At 45.2% G+C, this 19601-nt stretch overlaps 2 protein-coding genes across 6 annotated transcripts; both read left to right on the forward strand.

Moving 5' to 3' along the window:
• Positions 1-3: 3 nt before the first annotated feature.
• Positions 4-10534, forward strand: Mlc-c (Myosin light chain cytoplasmic). Of its 3 annotated transcripts, XM_037423487.2 has the most exons (6): positions 4-132; positions 218-245; positions 828-968; positions 2756-2920; positions 4336-4413; positions 10289-10534. In XM_037423487.2, the coding sequence occupies exons 1-6, from the start codon at positions 130-132 to the stop codon at positions 10315-10317; spliced, it is 444 nt and encodes a 147-aa protein (XP_037279384.1). In that variant the 5' UTR covers positions 4-129; the 3' UTR covers positions 10318-10534. The 3 variants fall into 3 exon arrangements, with proteins under 3 accessions (XP_037279384.1, XP_037279382.1, XP_037279383.1); XM_037423485.2 differs by lacking the exon at positions 4-132 and having other exon boundaries at positions 206-245; XM_037423486.2 differs by lacking the exons at positions 4-132; positions 218-245 and adding an exon at positions 377-540.
• A 169-nt stretch (positions 10535-10703) lies between these two features.
• Mapmodulin (acidic leucine-rich nuclear phosphoprotein 32 mapmodulin) lies at positions 10704-15816 on the forward strand. Of its 3 annotated transcripts, XM_037423482.2 has the most exons (9): positions 10704-11514; positions 12182-12288; positions 13581-13724; positions 13798-13917; positions 13994-14159; positions 14251-14304; positions 14388-14524; positions 14798-14858; positions 14944-15816. In XM_037423482.2, exons 2-9 carry the CDS (start codon positions 12241-12243, stop codon positions 15003-15005), a joined length of 792 nt encoding a protein of 263 aa, XP_037279379.1. In that variant the 5' UTR covers positions 10704-11514; positions 12182-12240; the 3' UTR covers positions 15006-15816. The 3 variants fall into 3 exon arrangements, with proteins under 3 accessions (XP_037279379.1, XP_037279380.1, XP_037279377.1); XM_037423483.2 differs by lacking the exon at positions 10704-11514 and having other exon boundaries at positions 12117-12288; positions 14388-14488; XM_037423480.2 differs by lacking the exon at positions 10704-11514 and having other exon boundaries at positions 12118-12288.
• Positions 15817-19601: the final 3785 nt, after the last annotated feature.

Here is a 19601-nt window from a genome sequence, read left to right on the forward strand (position 1 = left end):
CCTCTAACCGCTCGATGAGCAATCAGACGCAAGCAGACAAGCACTTCCGCGCCGGAAATGACGTCACACTTCGCTTGCGGTAAGCGACCTGTGGGAGCGCCATTTTAGTTTGTCTGCTGCCTCTGCATCATGGTAAGAGTTTTACGTCCGTTATTTTTGTGCCGTGAATTCGTCAGCCAGTGTTCTCCCACTAAAGTGACTGCTAATGTTTTTACAGGCCGGGTACACGGACGATCAAATCAGCGGTAAGTCGATGTAAAACTGTGAAGCAAAGAGTAGCACGAAGAACTCGAAACGGGAATGCCGATCTGTTGACACACCCAGTTTGTCATGCAAGCTGCGGTGTTATCCCTCCCGCGGTTTGCGGCTTTGTGTTGTAGTTTGTGCCATAATAGGAAGAGCGGGCAGAGCCTTGCGAAGCAACAGTCGAGCGAGTGAAGTACTGCAGCGATTGAGAGACGCCTTGTAGCCTCGCGCTTTCAGTGGCAGGGGAATTCGCGATGCGCTTGTTTCGCAAGTACTTCAACTTCACTGAAATCGGTGCGTTACCTCACGTTTGTTTCACAGCTTGAGATGAACCCTTATCTTACGAACGTAGCCGACAACTTCCAGTTCTCCAATGATAAAACTTGCGAGGTTCTAATGTCGCCGTTCCGGGCGGATGTCAACAGCGGATACTGACGGTTCGGGAAGTTGCTCTTGTACTGTTAGCTGCTCCGTAATGTCCTATGTGCTTGCTAACGCTACTGCTGTGGGCTACTCTAGTTTCTGAACCGGGCGTTTGAGCTCTTTCTGCTGGTCTCTTTTCTTTTTGTTTCCTCGCGAAGACTACCAGGAGGCCTTCTCCCTGTTCGACAATCGAGGCGATGGCAAGATCAACATCTCCCAGCTCGGCGACGTGCTTCGCGCCCTTGGCCAGAATCCCACCGAGGCTGACGTGAAGAAGTGCTGCCATCAGTTGAGACCTGGTAGGTCGCTAGCTGTGCTCCGCAAAATGAGCACCTCGTAGCGCCATGATGTGAGAAATGTAGCGCCGTATAAACTCTCCCCTTACGAAGCAGGCAGGGGTGTAAATGCTTGGCGGCGAGGCGTTAACGCATTCAAATTGTTCCTAACACGTATCATATTTCATTATTTCAGAATGAGCTGTGCTATCCCGAGTAATCTGTTGACAAGATCAAGCTTAACGACCCAGAAACGCGAAATGAAGAGTGTAACCACGGCACATTCGAAATGCCAGGCCATGCTTAATTAATAAACTTTAGTAGCGGTGTGTATTATAGTGATTCCATAATGCCATTGCATAAAAGAAGCAAGTAAGCCATCGATGGGTGTGGCAGATGGACAAAAGAATAGAGTATCACATGTGGCTTAGGGATCATGCATTAAGTATGTGAAATATGCTGCTGAATTCAATGATGCTCATGTGTTAATTACATACACCAGTGTTTGTCGCGTAGCTGTCAGTCTTCCATCGGTAGTCCAGTAGACCCTGTTTATTCTCACCAGGAATCTGTAAGTACGAATGAGCAATTATGAATGAAGTGGTAATCATTGACGAGTGCTAACCGAGAAAATAGTTTGAACTTGCACTCGTGGTGGGCGCTATATATCTTGAGAGCAAGCAGAGTGTTGGGGGAAAGTTAAATATAAAACCGACCCACAGTAGACAACAGAACACAGACGGAGGTGGCAAATGTGTGGTAGTACAGTCACTTGAAGGCACACTAAAGGCAAATATTAAGTTGATGTTCATTGCTGGAATCACTGTCCAGAAACATGGTGGTGCTACTTTTGTTGCCAAGGAAGTGCTTATTTTGAAATAAAATAACATTCTAGTGGTTATCATCGTGTTAGTGCTCTTCAAATCCCTCGCCCAAAAGTGGCCGTCTCACCTCACGTACACATCGTTGCCCGGCTTCACTGTGCAGCCGCCGACACTATTAGCAGCAAAGTAAAAGTATCAGGCGCCACAGCAGCAACAATGACCATTGAACAATTTTTAGCCATAGCCTCAGAAATCGTAGGCGTGCTTGGTTCAACTGGGCCCCGCTGAATAGCACGACCTGTCCAGTTTAACCAGGTGAATATTGGACTTTTGAACTACACGTGCCATTTCCAATGGTAACGTACGGTGATGAAACAGAAACAAACAAGCAGCATTTCGCTATGTCTCTTGATGCACGGAAAATTCTTTATTTAGTGCAGCTAGTTTGATTACTAGTGATTAATTGTAGGCAGTAAGTCTGATGTCATCGAGACCATTTTGCAAATGTCCTGCTCGTGGCACGTGTTTTCATGCATTTACCTTAATTTCTCGGTAAGTAGGGTACTGCTGTTGAAAATATTGGCGTTTTAGACGTCGTACATTGCGCTTTCACTCTGACATAAATTGTTATTTGACTTTAGTGTCCTTTTAACGCTTTATATTGAGGTCGCCGTATTTGTGGCAGTTGCTCACTAACTAAAATGCCTTTGGGTTGGTTTTGAGATGATGTGATGCTAAAAGAACATGCATGAGCAGCACAGGAACATGAAATGGTGAAACAAATGCATCTGTGCCATGTTTTCCTTATCTGCATCTTGTGTCACTGTTCCATAGTGCCAATTATTGCTCCACGTGATAGTGTCAGGTGGTCATGTACCCCAGGTTCTTATGTATCCCATTGTGAGTTTATGCTTTTTCCCTTTCATTGCATAGTGAGGGCATTGTGTCCATCTGACTGCTGACACTTTTCTCTACCTTGCGTCGCAGACGAGCGGATCAGTTTCGACGTGTTCTTGCCGATCCTGCAGACAATCAGCAAGAACCGCAGCACAGACACGGCCGAGGACTTCATTGAGGGCCTGCGCCACTTTGACAAGGACGGCAATGGCTACATCAGCTCAGCCGAGCTGAGGCACCTTCTGACCACCTTGGGTGAGGCTTAACACAGGGCCATGTTGCTTGTAAAGGCCACAATACTCGTAACATGTATTTATAGAGTGTGGCATGGACATGGCTCATTTCATTTCTTGCACTAGGTGAGTTGTGAGCATAAAGAACGGCATTTGGATCCGTTGGCTTGCCTGATAAATTCAGTTGAAAGTTTGCGCTGGGTGTGCCTGCTTCTCCGTTTATGTTCTCTGACTGCACAGTCGTACTGAAATTATGACAGATGTCGTCGTCATATGTTCCAATTTGTTAAAAAATGTTTCTGGGATTAGTTTTATGCTTGGGAAACTGCATTGCCGGTCACATACCAATTTAAATATAATGGGCAAAGATGTGATGCACTTCCATTTCCAGTGTGTACATTTTGTGCCATATCAGCATAATTTTGACTTGAACACTTACACGAGAACCAACATAACCGTTTGCAGCCAGATTTTCGTTGACACAATGCAATTATCATGAGTAATAGTAGCCTGTAACAGTTGTTATGATAAAAACGAAAATCTTTCTAATCCATGAGTAATGTACTTGTGAATTGTAGCAGTCTTGAATCGGAGGAGGTGTGGTAATGGCACATAACGGCTGGAATCTTTTTCGAACAAACTAAGTCTATGTTGTAAAGACTAACGATTCGGTTGTTGGACATCATCTTTACTGATTAAAAACACTAGTCTCCTCAAATCCATTGCTCCTAAATTCCTGCTGTTCTTTATATTCCTAATCTTTTGTTGACATAAAAAGCCACATTCACTCTCAAGACAAACCACTGATCAAAATAGCATTATATCAGGCGTAAAGTTTGTAGTTATGTTGGCCATAAATTGTTTAAACATAGCCTTGCTAGTTAAATCAAAAAGCATGGTGGGGAGCACAGGCAAATTCATGGTGATCTCCTTTAAAGACTGCAAATACTTGTCACATGTTGGTGTGTTGGGAGAGGCAAATCAACGTGTCACATTGCCTTTCAATTCATCTGAAACTTTTGAGAAAACATCGGCCATTTTGCATTGCCCAGACCTCATCTTTTTCTCGAGATTTTCTTATTAGTTTTCTATCTTTATTGTGCTTGATAAACAAATTAGGCCAGTATTCGTGAACCAGTCTTGGCCTTATCTTTCACCCGGTTACCATTTTTGCACCTTTATAGCACATGTAGATACTACAGGAAGTTGAGGAAAACATGAATTAAGGGCAAGGTTCGTTTGTGAATACGGGCCTTAGAATCCATTTTGTACTAACACTTAGAACTTCCAGGAAATCACCTAGAGATCAAGTGCAGCCTCCAAGGTTGGGTAGCTAGCTAGAGTGGGGAATGGACACTCATGTAGGATATTTCGTGTAATGAGCGGACAGTTGCGGGGAAAAAAATATGTCCCTTGCATGTTCTTTTGCTGACCCAGGTGAAAAGCTGACTGACGATGAAGTGGAGCAACTTCTTGCCGGCCAAGAGGACTCCCAAGGAAATGTCCACTATGAAGGTACACTGCGTGGATGTGTTTATTGCTGCACTTCGGGTTCGCTTCCGCTTCTGATATTTGGTTGTTCCTTTCAACGTAGACACTCCTGCATCCTCTAGTATGAATGGCCGTTCTTGATTAGAAAGGGCAATTGTGTGCATGTTGGACCAATGAGTAACCATTTACTACAGATGCTGACCATAACTCGTTCCATCGAGTACATTGTTGGGTTACTATTGTCCCCTGTGAAGTCATTTGCACCTCGTGATGCACACGTGTGTCGCGGATAGGTTGCATTTTCAAATCCTTTATTTACTAGACAAAACTGGAAGGTCGCCAAGGCTAAAAGTCGTGAGAATAGCTTGACAAAGGCCCTGGTGAACTGTACATAAACGTGGTAGTGCAGGAATAATTACAAGTACGTGACATGCAAGTATAGTGGGCTCCTCTTAAATGGAACTCGAAGGGGCAAGAAAATTTGTTCCATTTATAAGAAGTTTCATTTAGGCAAAGCCCAGAAAATGAATGAAATATGACTTTATTTCAAAAGCACCAACCGTGGCTGACAGAACAAAAACATTTTGAAGTATACAATACTACTATACTCGATTAGAAAGAAAAATGTTGCTAATATTGCTTTCAGATATCTCTGTTTACAGTCGCAGTTTCTCCAGAAACTATATTAAAGACAACACCATGCCGCTTTTTGAAACAGTTCAGACAGCCGTCGCTCACCCGCAAGTGCTTAATCCCCATGCGAGTAAAATACTCTTTGGCCTTCTCTTTGAAAATGGGGCTGCTGATCAGGAAGTTTGCACTGTGCGCACACTTGAACCAGAGAAAAAGAGCATCTTCAATTTTTTCGTACGCCGCCGTTTTCATTCGCATTCTGCCCGTGGTAAAGTTCCCAAGCTTTGCAGCTTCTTCAATCTTCCCTTTGTTCTTGAGTATCCTCACAGTGTGGACTTCGGAATATTGAACTTCTTCACAATTTCTGTCTTTGATAGGTTGTGGCGGTCAAGTTCTTGAATGCGTTGCCAGCAAAAGTGCATTGTGCTGCCGTTTTTTGTTTCCATCTCAAGTTCACGACGAGATGGAAACAAAAAGCTGGAAACAAAATAGACCGTTTGCTGCTCGGTGTGCGCGAACGTGTGCAATCGCTGGATTGGCTTAGCTACACTAGCTTCGGCATTTGTTTCATGATTGCTAGACTGCCGTGGCCACTTCCGCCATTCATGGATTTGAAATATTGAACTTCTTCACAATTTCTGTCTTTGATAGGTTGTGGCGGTCAAGTTCTTGAATGCGTTGCCAGCAAAAGTGCATTGTGCTGCCGTTTTTTGTTTCCATCTCAAGTTCACGACGAGATGGGAACAAAATAGACCGTTTGCTGCTCGGTGTGCGCGAACGTGTGCAATCGCTGGATTGGCTTAGCTACACTAGCTTCGGCATTTGTTTCATGATTGCTAGACTGCCGTGGCCACTTCCGCCATTCATGGATTTTGCCCGTTTCAGTTTCATTTAACCGATGTAAGCAAAAAAAAATGTTCCGATTACCCGAAACTTTTTATCATTAAATATATAGGAGACCAACCAAATGTGCCTAGATAGTTTCGTTTATGGGGCTTTTCCCCTTAAGCAAGTTTCTTTTAATGGGAGTCCACTGTACAATACAAGACATCAACAATATGTACTAATTAAAAAATGATTTCCCAACTGATTATTTTACAACCCTTACTATAAAAACAAAAAAAGGTAAAAAGGTTTTCTAGAAAGGAACATACACTGTGCATAGACCATCGAATACATTGGCACTTATAAACTTAAAAAGAAAAACACACATGTATTTACATGAACACACATACGTTGATATCGCAAAATATGACGCAAGATAACAAGATGTAACATGATACAATTTATTTGCACGACTAAACTATAAAAAAAATATTACAGAAACTTTGAGAATAGTTTGTTTTGCATGTTACAATGAAGTCAGAGAGCAGAAATGTGAGTGAAGCTGTTTCTTGTTGCAGGTGATTGTGCTTTCGTGCGTGTTAAGTGTTCTGGGAACGTTGTGGGCCAATGCTTGGCATCTATATGTAGTGTGGAAATGCGTTACAAACCAAATATCTGTATTTCTTGTGGGAATTGTAATGATACAACACTCTATACATGACAGTGATCTAATGAAGTTATAGGGCTGCCTATTCGAGAAATAAAGTGTGTGCAATAAGCGAATTATGTAGGTTTAACAGCCACAGAGCGGGATGTGGCGTTGGCTGTTCTCGCACGGGTAATGCTTAGCGAGGTAGCGCCAGCCGTGTTGCTCTGTGGGGAGGCTAGGTGGCTGCACAGAAAATGTGAGCAAGTCCTTTGCGGCTTAGAGGCTGGCGTGGATCGACGGCCCCTGCGGAGGGTCCATGGGAACTGCAACCGCGGGCTGTTTCCCGTGGATCCCTTGTGTCGAGTCCACTGTTGGCTACGCTGAATTCGCGGTGCCTTGTTGCGATGTTGTATTAGAATATTGTGTAAGGTTGTTTAGTGTGTCACTTGTGACATATTTGATTCTGCTAGAGATATCGTCGTCGTAAAAGGCACTGAACACGTTTCTGGTTTGCCTGACCGCATCTGCCGATGTGTCCTGACAGCGGCACTCTTTCAGATCCTACAACATATAAACGGTTAATTTTCACCTGCTACTATGGCCTCATGGCTGGGGAAGGAGGTGCATGTCTTAGGTAGAGCAGTGTTACAACAGTGCGATCACAATGAGGTGAATAAGGATGTATTATCAATGTATGCAAGCACAAAATTCTTCATGGAAGTAGGGGTGGGTGGGGGCAGAGGTGTATCCCAGGATCCCCTTCCCCTGCCAGGTGGCAGCCTCCCCTGCACTATGCACATGCTTATGATGGTCAGGCAATCATCTAGCTACTTTTACGAGCCCTTTTTCACTCCATCGTCAATGAGGAGGTTTCTGCAGCCGTTTTTTCAGAGCTGGTACCCATTTCGGTGGTTTATGATCCACAATGCATTTCTTTCTCCAGTGACTGGGCATTGAATGCTTATTGATCATTATTTCAGTGCACCTGCCTGGGCACCTCAGTGGAAATTGTTGTGCAAATTAGCCTAGCAGCTCTCTTTATCAGTCTGATTCTTCTTGCGTTTGGAACTGCTGCTTCCTTAGTTGCTTTGGGATGTCCTGAATCAATTTTTCTTTCGCGTTTCTTTTGGCAGTTGATCACAGGCTTCTCCACCATCGTTAACTGTGATTGGTTTGTGTCTATTGTGACTCTGCAATAACCATTTTCCTGCTTTGTTATTCGGCACCTGGCGTGCTGGTTTAGCGACAGTGGTGTCGTGCTGCTCTGCGTGAGATGGCGGTTCTGTTCCGGTTCGCAGCAGCTGCATTCCAATGGGAGCAGAATGCAAAAGCTTCCATATATTTAGATTTAGCTGTGCAAATAAACAATTGAAGCAACTATGAACAAGTAAAAAGTAAGTCTGCAGTTACTTGCAACAGTATGCTTCATAATAACTTGCACATCTGTCTTATGGAATGATAACATTTTATTTAACACGTTCGCTGCAGCAAGCTTTCCTGAGATCTCGTGTTATGTGCGGAGTGACCCACCGGCGGCCACTCGGCACATCTTCCAGCTGCGTCGTGACCCACCAATGGGTCACGGCATCGAACACCGGAAGATACTTCCTCCGATCATTGATAACATCTTACAACAAGAATAGTAACTCTGCGTTTGATGAAGTTATCGCATCAGCAAGCAGATGCGTGGTCGTAACATCGCGGCCGCATGGGGGGAGCACAGCTCATGACCCACACCACAGTGAGCGCGTTAATAATTATACGGCAATCCACAGGCCGTAAGGATGGAGCACATCTACTGTTGCTTAAAAAAAGAAAGACTGCGCGAGGTATGATGGTCATCTGTGCATACTTCACATTGTTGCTGTTCATTTATACACTCAAACCTCATTATAACGAAGTTGCATCTTACATGAAAATAAGTTTGTTATAACCAAAAATTCGTTGTAACGGTATATTCCTAGCATTACATCACTTGCAATACTGTTTTTCAGTTACTTCGTTATAACCAATGTCTCGCAATATCCCGAGTTTGTTATATCGAGTTTATAAACGTTGCAGCCTAAAATTTGTTAATCAGATGTGGAGTCCTCTTCTGTGGGTAAAGGTTTGCTGCTAGGGTTGCCACTTCCCAATTTTTTAAACCGACCTGGCCGAGGTGTTCTTTGAGATGGGGCGCGTGGGCTGTTCGCACCCTGACCAGTTGGCTAATTGTTTTGGCCATAGTATCGCAATTATTGTAATTTTTAAAATTGCATTGCATAAGCATCAATTCATTGACTATGGACAATAAATATGTCGTCGGTTGCCTGAACTGTTATGCTTTTTGCCAACCGCTTTATATCTTGTGCCCATGAAGACTCGAAGCAAGATCCCTTCAAGTGCAGCAATCATTGGAATAGAGTATATTATTGTGTGTATATGTTCATATATTCATTTGATGCATCATGGCTTATGCAGTGTGCACTTTTTAATCTGCAGAGTTCATGATGCAGCTGGTCTGGTGATTGAAACGCAGTGAAGAGTGTTATAAAGTACATTTCAGTGCTGCACATTCCGAGAAAACATAGTCACATTTAATAGAAACGTTATTCCTTTAACTGGTATTTTTATGCGAACCAGCAGACAAGTTGTTAAGCAGAATCTTGCGTTTCCGTGCACATGTGCGTTATGTTGCCGAAAGAAATCTGCAGTGGATCCACTGCCGCTACATTTCTCCATAAAGAAAGCAACAGAATCCCAATCAGGAAGGGTATAAAGCAGGGAGACAAAATCTTGCCAATGCCATTTACGACGTGTTTACAGGTTTTGAGCACCCTAGATTGGGAAGAGTTGGGGATAAGAGTTAATGGAGTGTATCTTAGTAACCTGCAATTTGTTGATGACATTGCTTTGATTTGGACGAATTATAGCTCATGATTACAGAACTGGACACTGAAAGCAGAAGAGTGGGTCTGAAAATTAATATGCACAAAACTAAAGTAATATGCTACAGTGTCAGCAGAAAACAGCACTTTGCCGGAAGTTGTAAAAGAATGTGTCTACGAGGGACAGGTAGACACATTCCTTGGAGCCAAACCATGAGAGGGAAATAACTAGAAAAATAAGAATGAGGTGGATCACATTCCACAAGCATTGTCAAATTGTGAATGCGAATCTGCCATTAACCCCTAGGAGGAAGGTATATAACAGCTGCATCTTGCTAGTACTTACCTACGGAGTAGAAACCTGGAGGCTTACAGAGAGGGTTCAGCTTAAATTAAGGACAACGCAGAAAGCGATGGAAAGGAAAATGATAGGTGTAACCTTAAGAGACAAGAAGAGAGCAGAGTGGGCGAGGGAACTAGCCGGGGTTAAGGATATCATAGTTGAAATCAAGAAGAAATCGACATGGACCATGCGCATTGGTAGGATAACTGCTGGTCCCAGAGCAGGCAAACACACGAAGGGCAAACAGAAAGTTGGTGGGCCGATGTGATTAAAAAGTTCGCAGGTATAACGCGGCAACAGAAAGCACAAGACAGGGTTGATTGGCGGACCATGGGAGAGGTCTTTGCTCTGCAGTGGACGTAGTCAGGCTGATGATGACGATGCATTATATTGAAAATGCTAAATAAAAGCATTGTTACAATAAATGCCATTGCATGTCTGACTTAACATTAAACATTGTTTATATACTGGCCTTGAAGGGCCAACTTTCGGTGATAGGTTGCAACCTTTGCATGATTTAAGCATGTCTTTTGATCCGAACGTTGCATTAGAATTAAAACTTCAATATTGTTTTCGTTTCAGACTTCGTGAGAATGGTGATGAATGGCTGAACACTCTCTGACACAACATCTGCAGAGCTTGCTTCGATGGAGTCGGCTGTTTATGAAATGTGGGGCCAACTGTACATTCCAGAAAGAATGTGCTCAGTGCTGCCAAGAGAGGAGACCATAACTCGGTGCAGGTGTATTGACTGCATTGTCAAATATGTATTTATGCTTCATGGATGACCTGGGAAATAAAAGAAAATTCTGCAAAGGAAAGAAAGAAGCTGTTTCCTTTTCGCGAATGAAATCAGTGGCAGTCAGCTGTTAGATTCGAGCTGGCGCTTGGTAGGGCTGACGTAAAACTGACCGAGTCTTTTAAGCATGACGAAGCGCTGACATCATTAGCAATTGCGTATCGACGCTTAGGGGAAGAAAAATAGCCGAAGGTCAGGAATGCCATTACATCATCGTGGTGCTTAATGCACGATCCGTAGCTACCCCGCCATCGAATAACAAGCGAGCATGAGGGGGTAAAAAGCCCATGTCGACGAATGACGCGGCGGCTACCTGAACAGGAGCAGGCGGCAAAATGCGAAACAGTTTGTGGGCATCTACGCGTTACATGTCGTAGGCAATGCGAACCGGCCACCATAGCCAGGCCCAGTATGACAAGGGCGCGCCCATCGCGGCTTCAAAATTCTTCCGTCTGAAAAAAAAATGAATGCGCGCAAGAAAGTAGTTCCACCCTCCACATACGTGTTTCCGTCTTCGGCTTGTTGTGTCGATATTTGTCTCGAAGGTGTGGAATAAAAAGGCGATAGTCGTTGCGCTCCTTGTTACAACTCACGCACGCAGATGTATTTGGCATGCTCAACCGCACGATGTCAACACAGGCCCGTTTGACTGAACGAAGGCGCGGCCGCGTTGCAGCCCCCACGCAAATGCTGGATGCAATGCCTGTTTTGCGCCAGTACGTTGGCACGGCTGGTGCGGCACGGAGTCGGGCGTGTCTCGAAGCCCTCGCTGCAGTACTGTGGCTGGCATGGCTTGCGCGGACTTGACGCTGAATGCGACATTGTCGGAGCCAAGTGCGGTCGAAACGTGTCGGGGTGCCACGAAACGAAGACGAAAATTAGTGCGCGGCAGCCGTGGAAAGCCTAACAAACAAACATCAGCGATGGCGCCGTTGCGGACCCGTTTAATCGAGAGGTCTCTGCGTAAAGCAAGCGCTGATATCGACTAGAGAACATGCGAAAGGCTCTGGTAAGCGTTTTTTCAAGTTTTTCGCACAAAATACATAGCGAGAAATCTCATTTCTCGATAGCTTCGCAGCTCTTGCAAATGGCGAACCACGTAACACGTGATCAGCAAATAATTGCCCAATGTTGTATCCTAGCAACGCCGGCTTTTATTGCGACGACTGCGTGCAGTTGTGGTGTTTGCTTTAAGTCATTCATGACACATTAAAAAATAAGGAAAAAAACCTGAAACAAACGTGCGCAGCTGGGTTTGTCACAAAATCGGCTTTGTCGAAAGACATGTAGCTATTTACCTACCGCTCACGAACACCGGCACATCGCGGAGGTGCGCGGGTGATCAGCTGATTTCTTGCACCGTTTGTAAGGCGTCGCGTACCGATTTAAATCGCCCGTTACTGGCAGTTGCACGCGCAGTAACTATTGTGTTAGTCCGAAAAATAATCGAGGTGTGGTGTGGTGGCTCACAAAGCTGAAAATACTATTTTTTTCGTCTCCGCCAATCGGATGCCCGGAGAGCCACGTGACGTAGTCCTTCTCCGATCGTTCGGCGCCTGCGATTGGACGATTTGAACGTGACCTCATGAATAGTAATTAGTTTGCTACGGCGTACATGTACTTTGAAGGAGGACCCCATATTGAGGTTGCCGCGCTGCTTGGCGCTTGCTTTTCAGCGCTGCCTGTGTTCGAGTAAGTCGGCTGCGTGCCATCCGCCTCGGCTGCTGTTGTGCAAATGGAGAAGAGGATTGAATTGGAGAAGCGGGGCAAAAACCCCGAGCAGGTGAATGTTTTCTCTCGTTTTTACCGTCGCGGCTTCGCAACAGGCGCCGATTATCTAATTTTTCTGCAACCTCACACTTTTTGATGCGAGCGCTAGAAGTGCATCCTGTGGGAAAGATGTGATGCCGGCGGTTCCAGTAGTCACCGCTTGTTTTCCGCAAATTCGTGCCGATTTGTGCTTGTCGCGTTGCTTCGCGGCGTGGGTGGCGAGTTTCCGTTACACAGAAAGTGCGTCAAATAGGAAAATCATCGCATGGCGTAGAGGGCAGCTTGCCGCCCAAAATGTTTGAAAATTGACTACTTATCGCCTTGCATCCACGTATGTAATTGTGTGCCCCGTGTTAAATTAAGCCCTTCGCACTTTCGTCCGGCACTCTCGCAATCCGACTGCACGAGAAAAATGATCCAAGCGTCACATGCATAACGTGGACGGTTTTCTCCTGAATGTCAACATGGCGCTATTAGCCAGAGGAGCGCGCAGTGTCATCTCTGGTAAGGTCTTCATTCGCTGGCTTGCACCCAGTGTCCGAGCGGGTTGTTGCGTGACTTCGGTATTGAACCGCAGTTATCGGTGTCGCCGGTTGTGTTTGTGTGGACCGTACTAGACCACGTTGTGCGGCACCGGTACGCCGCCATTATCGGCCGGAGGTGCGTGCCCCGCGGTGTTCGCCGATTGGCAGCTCGAAATGATCGCATTTTGCCCCGCGTTATGCAGGCGTACCTCGTTTCTCGGTGTCCGTTGGTCGTTGCGAGCCATAGCACGCCCCGACCGCGGCTTATGTCAGCCCTGGGCCATGTCTGGCCTTGGTTGCTTGGAAATCGACCGCCATGTTGACTCTCGGCTGGATTGGCAGCGCAAGTTAGAAGAAAAAGTTGGCAATTATTTCGTTCGGCATCCGTACCTCGGTATCTCGTCGGAACGGCCAAAATATTAGGTTCAGCCGCAAATCACCCTTTCTCAAAGCCGCGTCGCCCGCGGTTGTGGTCTCGTTTTTATTTTTCGAGTTTGGCAACGCGCCGATTCGCGCTTCTTTTTTTTTTTTTGTTTATGTGTACGCGCACTTCTTTTCAATATGGATCCTCTTTGTGTCCGGTGCCGGAGAAATGGCGCGCTTACGTTGAAACTACGTAATTTTTGCGAGCGGCCATGTCGCTGGGACTGGGCGTGCTCGCGCGGGGCTCGGCGATTGCTGTGCGCGGCGTGTTTCGCGTCGTGCTAGCCGTGTGGCGTCGCGATCGGCATCTGCCTCTCCGCCGCGGCGGCTCGTGTAATCTTCGTTCCCTCCTCCGCAGATACACGAGCTCAACCTCGACAACTGCAGAAGTACCGCCATCGTCGGCCTCACAGAGGAGTTCGTCAACCTCGAGACGCTCAGCCTCATCAATGTCGGCCTCACGAGTCTCAAGGGCTTCCCCAAGCTACCCAACCTTAAAAAGGTGAGCTGGCGTGTGGAGATGTGTGTTTGCGTGTGCCATGGCGGGAGGCTGATGTCTTATCTCTCGTGTGCAGTTGGAGCTGAGCGACAACAGGATCTCGGGCGGCCTCAACCTTCTGCACGGGAGCCCCAAGCTGACGCATTTAAATTTGAGCGGGAACAAGATCAAAGGGCTGGAGACCTTGGACCCCTTGGTGAGCGAGTGTTCTGCTTTCCGCCGACCGCGCGTCTTCGCGGGGCGGACTAATGCGTGCCTGCCTTCCTCTGCAGAAAGAGTTCAAAAACCTAAAGAACCTCGATCTTTTCAACTGCGAAGTTACCAGCATCGAGAACTACAGGGACCGGGTGTTCGAGCTCATCCCAAGCCTTAAGTACCTGGACGGCTACGACAGAGACGAGAAGGAGGCCGAGGATTCCGAGGTGGACGATGAGGATGGTGAGGCTGTGTTCACTTGATTTGTGCTAGGTCAACTCTTGTGAATGTTGTGGACCGAGTTGAAGCCCTTTATTATTATTTGCCCTCGTAGGTAACGAAGAGGACGACGAAGAGAATGAAGTGGATGGAGAGGGCGAGAGTGATGGTGAGGCAGGTTTTTGCTAGCGTGCTTGTGCAAGTGTGTTTTGTGTTAAGGCTCACTTTTCCGTATTCCCCCTCCCCCCACAGAGGATGATGACGATGAAGTGAACGTGGATGACGAAGATGATGAGGAAGGCGAGGAAGATGACGATGTTGATGAGGAAGATGGAGAAGATGGGGAGGAAGAGGTCGGTCTCGATTACCTAGAAAAAGACGACATTGATGTTAGTACCATTTATATATGGAGAGAGAGAGTTAACGTGGAGCCGATCTATGTGTGCTGGCTAGTAAGCACCTTTTGTGCAGCGTACTTCTTCGAAAAGCAGGCGTTGTATTGTGCAAAACATTGAATGCCTTGTACTCTGCAAAGCTGGTGCTTACATTTAGCAGCCATTTATGGTAAACTGTGAAATGTTGTCTGTGTGTGGTGCCGAGTATTGGCTAGAATGGTCTTACACATTTTTGCACGTCTCTTTTATTTCGTTTTTCTTTTTCAGGAGGAAAGTGAAGGAGACTTCTACAACCCATATGATGTGGATGACGACGAAGACGGCGACGGTGAGTCGGCAGGATGATTGCGCGTATTGTTTTGACGAGTGGTGTTTGAGTGGTAGTGCTCATGGCACTGATTGTTGTTTTGCAGAGAACGAGTCTCCGAAGGGCCAGAAGCGGAAGAGGGAAGAGGAAGAAGACGGGGAGGACTGAGGGAGGGCGGGAGAAGCACTCAACACCAATTGGAACATCCCGGCATCTTTACTTTAGTTTTTTTTTTAAACGTCTTCGTCATTGTCACCTGTAGACTTTGTACAGCGGCGGACAGAGAAACAAACTGCAGCATCACAATCGCATCATCCTCGGTACCTGTCCCTAGCTTTATTTTCCCCCATTCATTTCAGTCTTGAACAAGTTTTTTTTTGAAGCTTTTGCTTGCTTTGGGTGCCTCTGGTGGTTACCCATTAGTTTGCATTATTATATAAGCTTTGTATAGGTTGTTACTGGTGAACCAGGTTTTGTCTTGCAACGATTGTAAAAAAAAAAAAAATGGTCACCCTTGCAGCCATGCACATTCCAAGAGCTGTGTGCTGTGGGGGGGCGCTGCTGTCTATGTACATCTGCTTGCCTACGACAGGCGTCAAATGAACTTTTGATCACGCAAGGCAACACCAAAGTTGGCCCAGAAAAGGGGGTGGCCTCTAGGGACGGTGCCGTCAGGCGCATCCTCATCATCATCACTCTACACAATTTTTTTTCTTGATCCGTATTTTTGGCCCTCCCTTTTCTCAATTTGCTTTCAAACATTGAATGAAATGCCTTTTATTGTCGCATGCTGGCTGCAGGGGAAGTGCCTGTACAGGTGCATTATCTTTTGCATGTAAGTTTTGCAGTTGTGCGGGGATTTTTCTTGCTGCCGTCAGTCTTCCTCAGCGCAGAGACGCAGTGGAAGTGTAAATTATCAGCAAGGGCTTTGTCCAGTGTTTGGTTCAATTGTTAAATAAAGTTTTTACTGAAATGGCAACCTCTGCTGTTTGACTGTAATGTCGCCAATATAGAAGCATACCTTCTGTCCAAAGAGCAATGGCAGACGTATGTGGGCAGTTATTTCAGGAAACTTTTGCTGCATTGTTGGCTGGATGCTCATCTACGTGACTGCCACTGAATAAGTGTAAAATCTTCAGACTAGTACCATATTGAAGCCATTGTCAACTACCCATTTAACTGGCATTGGCCTGTATGATCCAAATAGTGACGGTATTTCTATTCCCTGAAGTCAAGTGAGGTCACCATTGCTGCTGTTTCTGCATGCAGTTTTGAATTATTCACTAAGTATTGCATGGAGAATCTAATAATAGAAGTGAAGACTTAATATGCCACTAGGGTTTGAAAGCTTTAAGTGATCTCCTAGGATGCAGACAGTGCATTGCGTAACAGCATCATTCTCAGTTTTTTGCTCACTAAAGCAATTTCCAACTGCTCAAATGAAGCATTGCCTATTTGATGCTTCAGTGTTTGCTGCATTCAAGCTATCATTGTTGCTGTTTTTGCAATATTCAATGTTACAATTCAAATCGGGTTGTATTGCTGCATTTGCATGTCACCGGAGAGTTTACGAATGAATGACACGGTTGCATAAGGCTGAGAAGCTGTCCAGTGTCCACTGCTTTACCTGTGGCTTCGTTGGCCACATTTGATGGAAGGACTTGTGTGCAATTCCTAACTGAGCTGGACGGTGTGGTTATTTTCAGCACTAGTGGCATAGTTATATAATGCACCAGCTGGCTGGCCACCTGCTGGTGAAAAGAGCATCTTGCAATAGACTTGTTCCTAATGAAGTTTCTTTTGTCACTTTTCCAACTTGGTGATCAACAAAACTGGTGGAAAAGTGTTGTACAATGTCGGATCAACCAAATTTCGGGCATGATGGCACGTGATCACATCGTCGCACGAGGTGGCCTGGTCAAATGTTTTTCGCAGGGGCAGGGCAACACCAGGTGAGGCATAGGAACTTGTAATGCCGCTAAACCTGAAGGCAGTGTGAAAGCTCATCAAGTGCTGGAATCATTCAAAGGGGTGGGTGGGAAGACGTGAGAATGAAAAGATGATAAAAGCTTTCACTTTCAAGTCGTCTAGGTGTTTTGTTTTTTGCTTATGCACACTTTCAATCTTTGCAGCTGTTGTCACAGTGGACTAATTCTAATATTATATCATGACTTTTGTTTTTTACTGTTCGGTACATACTGCAGACCACATCGTGGTCCTTGCAGGACGGGCATACCTAATTCTACACTTGGCGAAACATATATAGTTACAGAGAAAGTATACACATAAATTCATGTAAATACATGTTCAAAGGAATGCAACAAACCTGTATATAACACAATGTTCATGAGGATAAATTCACTTCCAGAAGACCATGTTATGAAACATATCTTCACTGCCAGAAGAGAACTTCGTCATTCAAATTGCGAGTCTTTTGCACAGTTACTTTCTGAAGCAGGATTGCCTCGTTGACAATAAGGCTACTTTAGAAATTCTGGTACATTTGCATATGGTGTCTAAACGGCTGTGGCACTGTGAGTAACGCAAATATTACTGATGTGGAGGCGTGCTAGCCTCGGTTAAAACCCTGGTTACCATTTATATTTTAATTGCAAAATTGAGTCACGGGACTTGTTTAACGGCTCCAGCTAATAACTTTTTTCTGTGAAATAAGTCGCTTGGCACTCAGTTTCACATTTATAAATATAAACAGGTTAGCATGTCTGTGTAACAAGGGTATATCAGGAATTCTACTTCTAGCATGTGCGTGCTTGTAATTTCAGTGTCATTTACACTTGAAATTGTGCGGGGTATTTGGGTCGGCAATTGTAAACTTTCGTAAATTTTATTCAGGCATGTTCGTGCTGCTAAGCCCTTACGTGTTGGTTCAATTGCTGGCCATGGCGGCTGCATCTTGCTGTGGATAATATTCAAAAAACACTTTGCGTACTTGAATATGGGTGCATGTTGTCAAAATTGATCCATTTCCCCACTACAGTGTGTCTTATAAGCAGATGGTTTTTTGCATTAAACTCCAGCTTGGATGGTTATGAGATGACGTCGAAGTTTCGAAGACCATGCGATCTGAAAATGTGGCTGATACGGCAAAGAGTACTGCAGAAAGGTAAACATTGTGAAAGAATTTCTATTGAAGAACAATATAGTTAATCACATTTTGGTAAAAAGGGAATGCATACAGATTTCTTTGCAGGCTTTACATTTCCTGTAAAATGCAACCTGTTTTGAGATTTGCACAGGGGACCAATGTGTGGATAGCTTCTATTGCTGTGGAAAAGCATTGGTCTCTAATGCAAACCTTGTCCTCTTCAGTCCATTGGTACCCAAATAGGTAAATTTCAAGGATGCTCACAGTGCTCCTATATTTGAAGCCCATTTGATGCAAATTGACGTTTCTGTAAACGGAAGCATCAGTTAACGAAATACCTACGACATGTGTACCCATGTGTGCACTCACAGTAGAAAGAATAGTGGTGTTGCGCGACAAAATTACGCACAGTTATACAGCCAAGATAAAACTTTTCTTATTAAGAAAATGTTATGTAAATATTGCTAAGCAGCTAGTATAGATGATCTCAATAGACTAAGAGAAGGCACATGAAAATTTTGGGCTTGTTGCTTTTGAGTGGCGTCTGTCAGAGTGCAGCTTGTTTTCAAGTGCGCCCTATTCAGTGCTTTAGGTCATTGCACTGAAAACACATGATTGATTGATTGATTTGTGGTGTTTAACGTCCCAAAACCACCATATGATTATGAGACGCCGTAGCGGAGGGCTCCGGAAATTTCGACCACCTGGGGTTCTTTAATGTGCACCCAAATCTGAGCACACGGGCTTACAACATTTCCGCCTCCATCGGAAATGCAGCCGCCGCAGCCGGGATTCGATCCCGCGACCTGCGGGTCAGCAGCAGAGTACCTTAGCCCCTAGACCACCGCGGCGGGGGCGCTGAAAACACATTTATTGTTTTTTGTTTCAGGCAGATTTCCCAGTGACTAGGAAATTCATGAGCTACTCTTTCAGAGCGACATTGACTTGTCGAAGGTGACATGGTGGATGAGCAGCACAGCAGCAGGGATGATGATGAAATGGTACACCAGTGAGCTTCCAAGTTGAACGTTGCAGCTCGAATTGAAAGAGGCAGAGTATACCTGATAGACAAGTTGCAAAAAGAGATTCCATTGCAGCACCATTTGCACATATTTTCAGGAAGCAGCCAACAGCCGCCATTGTGCACGAGTAGTCCCGTGCATACACCAGCTCGGATCACACAGAATGTTCCCAATGAAATGAAACGTCTTGTGTTCATACTTGTCTGCTCTCGCATGAGCTCCACATTGTCGAGTGTTGCTTATTTGTTTTCATGCACAGTAGTGGCTTAGCCCAGTGTTGCTGGCTTATGAAACTTTTGTTGGAAAGGGTACATGCGGGTATATGTCAAAGGAGGAGGGAAAAAAAAATGTATCGCAGCAGCATTGAATCTAAGCATACAGCAACAATATGGGTGGTGTGGATCTTGCGTAAATATACAGGCTCTAATTTGGGACAAATATCCACACAATGTGAACCATCAGGTATTGGCCCCCTTTCTAGACCTAGTGGCGATGAATTCAAGGATCGAATACAAGAATTACCGCAAGCTCATGGATGCTGTAGTGAAAAGCATTCTTGACCAATTCAAGTTCGAATAATGACGAAAACGCCAGTTCGCACACATCAAGTAAGTACAAGAAGTGCACAATGCAGTG

The sequence above is a fragment of the Rhipicephalus microplus genome, chromosome 4 (assembly GCF_043290135.1).
Source record: "Rhipicephalus microplus isolate Deutch F79 chromosome 4, USDA_Rmic, whole genome shotgun sequence".
Classification (NCBI taxonomy): domain Eukaryota; kingdom Metazoa; phylum Arthropoda; class Arachnida; order Ixodida; family Ixodidae; genus Rhipicephalus; species Rhipicephalus microplus.

What these genes read in the sequence shown, in the direction of transcription:
- Mlc-c (XM_037423485.2), top strand. Translation starts at nt 206, where the DNA reads ATGTTTTTACAGGCCGGGTACACGGACGATCAAATCAGCG. An exon ending in GCACCTTCTGACCACCTTGG is followed by an intron (nt 2,921 to 4,335) that starts GTGAGGCTTAAC and finishes TTGCTGACCCAG; the next exon opens with GTGAAAAGCTGACTGACGAT. An exon ending in AGGAAATGTCCACTATGAAG is followed by an intron (nt 4,414 to 10,288) that starts GTACACTGCGTG and finishes TTTTCGTTTCAG; the next exon opens with ACTTCGTGAGAATGGTGATG.
- Mapmodulin (XM_037423482.2), top strand. Translation starts at nt 12,241, where the DNA reads ATGGAGAAGAGGATTGAATTGGAGAAGCGGGGCAAAAACCCCGAGCAG. An exon ending in AGCTACCCAACCTTAAAAAG is followed by an intron (nt 13,725 to 13,797) that starts GTGAGCTGGCGT and finishes TCTCGTGTGCAG; the next exon opens with TTGGAGCTGAGCGACAACAG. An exon ending in TGGAGAGGGCGAGAGTGATG is followed by an intron (nt 14,305 to 14,387) that starts GTGAGGCAGGTT and finishes CTCCCCCCACAG; the next exon opens with AGGATGATGACGATGAAGTG.